The sequence below is a fragment of the Quercus lobata genome, chromosome 3 (genome assembly GCF_001633185.2).
Source record: "Quercus lobata isolate SW786 chromosome 3, ValleyOak3.0 Primary Assembly, whole genome shotgun sequence".
In the NCBI taxonomy this organism is placed as follows: Eukaryota; Viridiplantae; Streptophyta; class Magnoliopsida; order Fagales; family Fagaceae; genus Quercus; species Quercus lobata.
This window is the reverse complement of record NC_044906.1, coordinates 11,778,559-11,785,049: the sequence shown is the minus strand read 5'-3', so window position 1 is coordinate 11,785,049 and position 6,491 is coordinate 11,778,559. Positions and strand designations below refer to the sequence as shown.

General features: G+C 38.1%; 1 protein-coding gene across 1 annotated transcript; it reads right to left on the bottom strand.

Annotated features, from left to right (window-relative positions):
- Positions 1 to 2,080: 2,080 nt before the first annotated feature.
- Positions 2,081 to 6,106, bottom strand: LOC115980328 (serine/threonine-protein phosphatase 7 long form homolog). Its single transcript, XM_031102590.1, has 7 exons — positions 6,017 to 6,106; positions 5,410 to 5,909; positions 5,143 to 5,307; positions 4,960 to 5,047; positions 4,416 to 4,822; positions 4,019 to 4,297; positions 2,081 to 2,117 (listed from the first exon to the last, which is right to left on the bottom strand). The coding sequence occupies exons 1-7, from the start codon at positions 6,104 to 6,106 to the stop codon at positions 2,081 to 2,083; spliced, it is 1,566 nt and encodes a 521-aa protein (XP_030958450.1).
- Between the last annotated feature and the right edge of the window lie 385 nt (positions 6,107 to 6,491).

Genomic DNA, 6,491 nt, shown 5'->3' with positions numbered 1-6,491 from the left:
CAACATAAAGAATTAACATGACCTTAAAATTAAAAGGCCACAAATCATTAATTTTCTTGCAACTCTTTTCGTCAGTCATTTTCTTTCACATCCCAATTCTCACCCTAGAAAAAAGAGGGGGCTCTGGGACAGTTCCAACCTGCCTTCCCCTCAACATCCACTCCTCCTCCTCCAAGCCTTTTTCTATATTCCCTTCCCCTCCATCTCATCACTTGAAGATTGAAGACAGAATTCAAGGTCATTGGGTTGGTACAAGGAAAAACTAAAACTAAGTATTTTCTAAAGGCAATGTTCCAAAGCAACAAGAGCTACCACAGTAATGGCTTTCTACCACATTACAAAGCTCACTTGGAAATTATAACAGCAATACAGTTAGGATAGTTCTCATGAGAATCAAAACTAATGTAATTACAATGTTATCTTAACTAAAATTTAAAACAAAATGAAACCAAAAGACAAAAATGTTTGCCTAGTCACTTCAAAACTTCTCACATCAAACAAGTCAGAAACTCCACCCTCACTTTGATGTGAGAAAAATGCTCCAGGATATGTTCATAATTGTGGTCCTTGAGACTTGTACGGTTATCTGCAACCTGCACCAACTGCTTCAATGGCAGACTTAAAACCATCCCTTTCTAAGCATTCAGCCATTTCAGCCTAAGAAACAAAATTCACAACATTAGACAACAAGAAAGAAGGGAGAAAAAGATTTCAAAATATCATACAAAGATTTTAGAATATCAACATTAAAAAATGTAAACACAAGCAAACAAATCATACAAAGATTCTTAGTGGGTTATTTTTAATCATTTTAATTATTTCCAGGTAATAGAATGGAACAAAACACAGCCAACACAGCTAATACAGCCAACACAGAAAATTTTACAGGTAGCATGACAATTTCCTTTTTATACTAAAACAGCCAACACAGCTATTGCTATTTTCCCACCAACACTGCCAATCCATATGTAATTTGACTAATTATTTATCTTAAGTTTGAACAATTAGTAAATGTTCACAATCTTGCATCCTAATGTTAGGACATATGTGATTCACTTGTTAGGAACATATGTCACTATTTTATATAATTGGCTTATCCTTTGACAAACTGCACTTTACTTGTATTTGGATAGATCTAGGATATGTTTAATACTTCAAGAAATTGTGTTTCAAGATCAAGTGTTGAAGACATGTAAGTCTGTCCAAGATTCAAGCTGAAGAAGTGTTATTCATTAAAGCTTGACAGCAAGCTATCCATCAAGTTTAAGAAGCTGTTCCAGGCCCGAGGCTCGACAGCTGCTTGACAGCACCTCGACAGATAGCTATCTGTCGAGCTTTATGAAAAACAGAATTTCAGTTCTATTTTGACTCTAATCCGTGATTATGTGTTTAGGCCTTCTTCTCTTCTAACCCTAGACATATAAAAAGATTATTTTAAGGGCCATCAAAGTGTACACAAGTTGCACAAGTGTTAAGTAAAGTTTGTTCAAACAATTTGTAACCGAAGACAAAGTTTTGCCCAAGTTCTCATCCTTGTGAAGAAGTTGTTGTGTATGTGCACCGTAGGGTTTTGTGACTAAGCATCTTCTTGATCTTCATCATTGGGATGAACTAAAGAACTTTGCAGCCAACAACCTTCTTTAGTTGGTGATTAAAGTCGCGTACTGGGATCCGTGCATTGGTTAGTCACGTACTTGAGAGTCGTGCATCAAAAAGGGAAATTGTCACTACAGAACAAGTCCAATTGGGTATTGGGGTAAGGGTTCAACTGTAGATTGGTATAAGGTACTGGGATTCTTTTACTTGTAACTACTTGTTTTGATAACAGTAGAATTTCGGGAGTGGTGACCTGAAAATCACCCGGTAGGGTTTTTGCCATTAGGTTTTCCCATTCGTAAACAAATCACCATGTTATTTATTTTTCGCTGCATAATTAGTTTATTGGAGATTTGTTTGTCTACCACACGCTTTGCATGTTAATTTGATTAATTAATAAATTTGGCTAATTAATCAATAAATTTATCACAAGGGGTCAATTCATTTTTGGCCTATCACCTAAGAAGCAAAAATACCCAACAAATCACAACTGCAAGTAATCCAATATGTTTTCCTCATGCCTGCAAAATGTACAGTATGAAATTATTTCAAATCAATGTTTAAATCAAATAACTTGTCTGGACTACATCACACATATATTTAACTTGTCTGGACTGAATGATCATCATGGGCTCACAACCTTAGCAATAATTTTGGATTTCTTCAAAATACCATTTGGCCAACTTATATATACTCCTTTTGTGATGTATGTTACAAAACAAGGAAGGGGATTTCTCTTACATTTTCCTTTCCCCTATGGAAGAATATTGTTTTCAGTCTCAAACAACATTTAATATGAACCCATTTTTTTCTGCAAACTAAATAAGACCTGTTGATTGTAAGAAAATTCAATAGACAAGAAGCCATAAGATGGTACATTTAGCGACTCTATTTCTAATGTATTACAATCATTCTAGTGAATGTGCTGGACACTTATCTCACAATAAATTTTTATTCCCAAAGGATACATATAGAACACCATAAGATTATTTCATTCCTAACCTTTCCTAATTGCTTTGCACATGGTAGAAATAAGCATGGAATGAGCATGGATGAATGAAGCAACCTAGTCAATGAAGAGCTCTCTCTCTCTCTCTCTCTCTCTCTCTCTCTCTCTCATTTCTTTTTCAGCTGGGATGAATGAGAGCTCATTGTAAAAGCATATGACACTTCAGACAATCAATGGAATGAGCATGGAAGAGCAATGATGGATGCACCTATTTGCCCTTTATTTTAAGTGGACCCTATAGCATTCAACCAATAAGACTATCCAAACAACAAGAATGAAATATTATTATAAAGCTTGGAAAAACATATATGCAGAAGTCACAATCAACTATGGGGTATGGGTAGGCACATTAACTGTATATGACAATACAATTCATGCACAAAGAAACCCAAAATGGAATAGAGGACAAACAAAATGGAACAGACTGAGTATATCCGATTGAAAGTAGCTAAAGTTATTTGCTTCTATTTATTGGACACAAGCCTCATTTACTTCTATTTGTTTAGTTACGAATTTCTGCAGGCAGAAAATCGTAACTAAACAAATCAACTGAATTACTTAACACATGAATACACAATATGGTACTTACAAATTATTAACTCATTTGTTACCCATCCTTATTTGCAGTCTATTCCATATAGGTTGAAGAAAACCAAAAGGATAGTTCTAATTCTTGCCAACCAAACAGAGCTCCACTTGTGAATTTCTCACTCATCCAGCATAATTCATATAAATCAAGCCAAACATAACTCCTCACACCCAATTCCAAAACTAATTAAATATTATTCTATGAAAGCCTATTTATGCCCCTTACTTTTCCTTCATTTTCATACCTTCCAAACCTATAGGATTTCAACATATTAGGCTGCACCCTCCCCGTGTTTACTTCTTTTTTGGTTGTGTCTAGTGTACTGTTTGGTTGTAGGGTGAGCGTTTCCATCACATGGAGCTGTAACGTGCTCTGTTACCTGCTTATAATGTTATATTTTTAAGCTTTTACAAACAAACAAATTCATGCACAAAGAAACTAGAAAAATATATCTAATTAAAATGAAAGTAAAGCACTTGGAAAGGTGGGAACCTATGCCGCATCTCCTTGGTTGGATGGTGGGAGTCGATTTCCGTTTGGGTGGAGCGTAAGCGTTTACATCCTATGGCTACTCAGCTTGGTCATATTGCCCCTACTCAACGTCACTATCATGTACATGCGTGGCTTGTGGAACATGTATCAAGATAGAGGAGGTAGGAGGTGATTGTGTATGACTAGGGCTGGTAGACATGAGCTTAACGTAGGGTGTTTGAAGGCTAGGGGTGGGTATAACTATCTGGGGGGAGCTATAGGAAAGGGCCATCGGTGAGTTGTGGTCAATGGTGGTGGTGTGTGGGGAGGACTCAAATTCAGCCTGGGTAAACCGTGAAGGAGATCCAATGTCAATGGGAGAGATGGGTGGCATTGGAGGCCTGGTTGTGTCCTGAAGGATGGACACGGGTGGAACAGGGGTCTCAATGGCTGGAGGAGGGGTGGGGGCAAGTCGATGACGTGTTACTAGAGCAGCTGAGCTTGTACTAGGCCCTACATCTGGTATTTCAGTTTGGTTTGCTGCTTCGTCATTGGCTGGCACATCGATACGATCAACCTCATCCACATCCTCAAGGGCCCTTTTAATGAACTTGTATTCGTAAGATTCTTTACTGAACCAGTTAAGGACAGCCAGTTAGGTTGCAAGCTGTCATTGAATCACCGGCATTATTAAGTATGACACATACATAATGTCAAACACAACATGCAAAACTAAATAAATTTATGTACATTACCAAAATTTTCATCTTAGCACTAGCGCGGTCGATATACAGTCGAGTGATCCTATGATACCACACCATATATGGATGATGACGTGACATCACCTCCTCCATCCTGAGTGCATTACAAACGTACTCTTCACGATCATTCCACTTCTGAATATGGACTGCATGTTCCACCAACCAATTTTTCTCTACCTTTCCCCTCGCATCTATTTTGTGCAAATCGCAATTGGTATTAACATCTCTAGGTTGTTCCTGCTTTAGCCCAAACTGTCGAAGGACATGATAGGGTAGGTGGAACTCTACAAGCCAAAAACATATAAGTGGAATGGTCAACCTCCACACATTACTTCCCTCAATGCGAAAACTAGGAGGAAGGTGGCTCAAATCATTTCCATATGGCTCCCACTTAACCTACAAAAGCCACCAAGTAAAGCAACCACATTCTAAAATTTTCCCATAATTTGCAAAACAAGTAGCACAATAGTGGGCAATGAAAAACTTTTTGAAGGACATAAGATGTTATGGACATATAAATACAAGTATTATACCTGGTCGGGCCATGTCGTGGCAATTTGATTGCGATATGCGGAAAGCACATGCATGAGAGCATTCTTTGTACACATCACCCCTGCCCACCTACAAGCAAGTAACATCACATGGTCATTAGTCGTTTATGTAAAAAAATGTGGCATAATACATGATAGCACACTAATTATGCAATCTATACTTACTTCATAGCAAGAGGAATTGGTGGTAGTGGTGGACCATAAACACCCTCGGGTTGGGGCACCATCTGTGGGGACATATGTGGGAACTTGACATATATCCACAATTGGACCAAAATCAATGGTCCGCTAATCTGCTTTGCCTTCTTGTCGGTTGCATTGCACAGTTGTCTGTACAACCATGATAAGGCTGCACTACCCCAACTATACTTGCATGGATTACGAAGGTTCTACATGAACTCTAACCACATGAGGTGGACCCTATCTCCGAACCTGTCAAGAAATACCATATCCCCTAGTAGGGCTAGTATATAGCAGTGAGCGTACTGATGAACTTGAATCTCATTGGCATCCGAAGGCAGTGGTCGTCTGATTCGATTGACAAGTGCGGGTATCAGAATCCTTTGACCTTTTAGCACAGTTTGATAGCCATCTGGAATTTGAATTCCAAGCATTTCAGCACACACTTCTGTCCAAGTTCTTTTAGTGGGCCCAACCATTGCCTCACCCTCGATGGGCAACCCCATGATAACTTCCACATCTTGCAATATGATTGTCATCTCACCATATGGTAGGTGGAATGTATGGGTCTCTGGGCGCCATCGCTCTACAAATATAGTGATCAATGCATGGTCAAGCTGTATGGATGGGACCAAGTGTAGACCCTCTAGACTAAGCAACGTCACAATGGCAAGGACACAATCATCTACCATAGGACCTCGAAGTGTCAACTCTTCATGGCGACTTTGACAATCCATTGTGCCAGGAAGATCCTCCAAATATTATAACCATAGATAAAAATCTTATGTAAATATTTAGTATTTATGGCTAATTAGAGTTCTGACATGAATGCATAGTACAAGAAAACTCATGCAATTACCTGTCCCCCAAGGTTCCATAGTAACTCAAATCGATGTTTAACTTGTTCCGTCAATACACTACGATCAATGGGTCCAAGATCTATCGTCATGCTGCAAAAAGCTTTTGTGTCATATCAACTATAAATAATAGGTTTGTGTAATATGCAATATTGGTTAGTGACATTGAATAAAGAGAGACTTACACCATATATGGTTTAATATTGTGACATTGAATAGAGAGAGACTTACATTATAGTGACATTGAATAGAAAGAAATTTGAAGCTTAATATTATTTGGATTGAGTACTAGTTTCAATTCCAATCTATACAAGAGAAGTTTCAGAAAGGGATTGAATTTAGTTTAAAACCACTCATCAAAGTACCAAATTTATGGTCTGGCAGTCTATTGCTTCGTCGTGAGTGCTGCTCATTTAGCAATGGAGAATATCTAAAGGCAGGTTTGCAAGAATTGGAACATTGGTATCTCAAAACAAC

Excerpts from the sequence above, each read along its gene's own strand:
- LOC115980328 (XM_031102590.1), bottom strand. The coding sequence starts at position 6,106 with ATGACGATAGATCTTGGACCCATTGATCGTAGTGTATTGACGGAACAA. Across the intron at positions 5,308-5,409 it reads GATATGGTATTTCTTGACAG|ACAACTGTGCAATGCAACCG; the intron begins GTTCGGAGATAG and ends ATGGTTGTACAG. Across the intron at positions 4,298-4,415 it reads AAGATGAAAATTTTGGTAAT|TAAAGAATCTTACGAATACA; the intron begins GTACATAAATTT and ends TAACTGGTTCAG.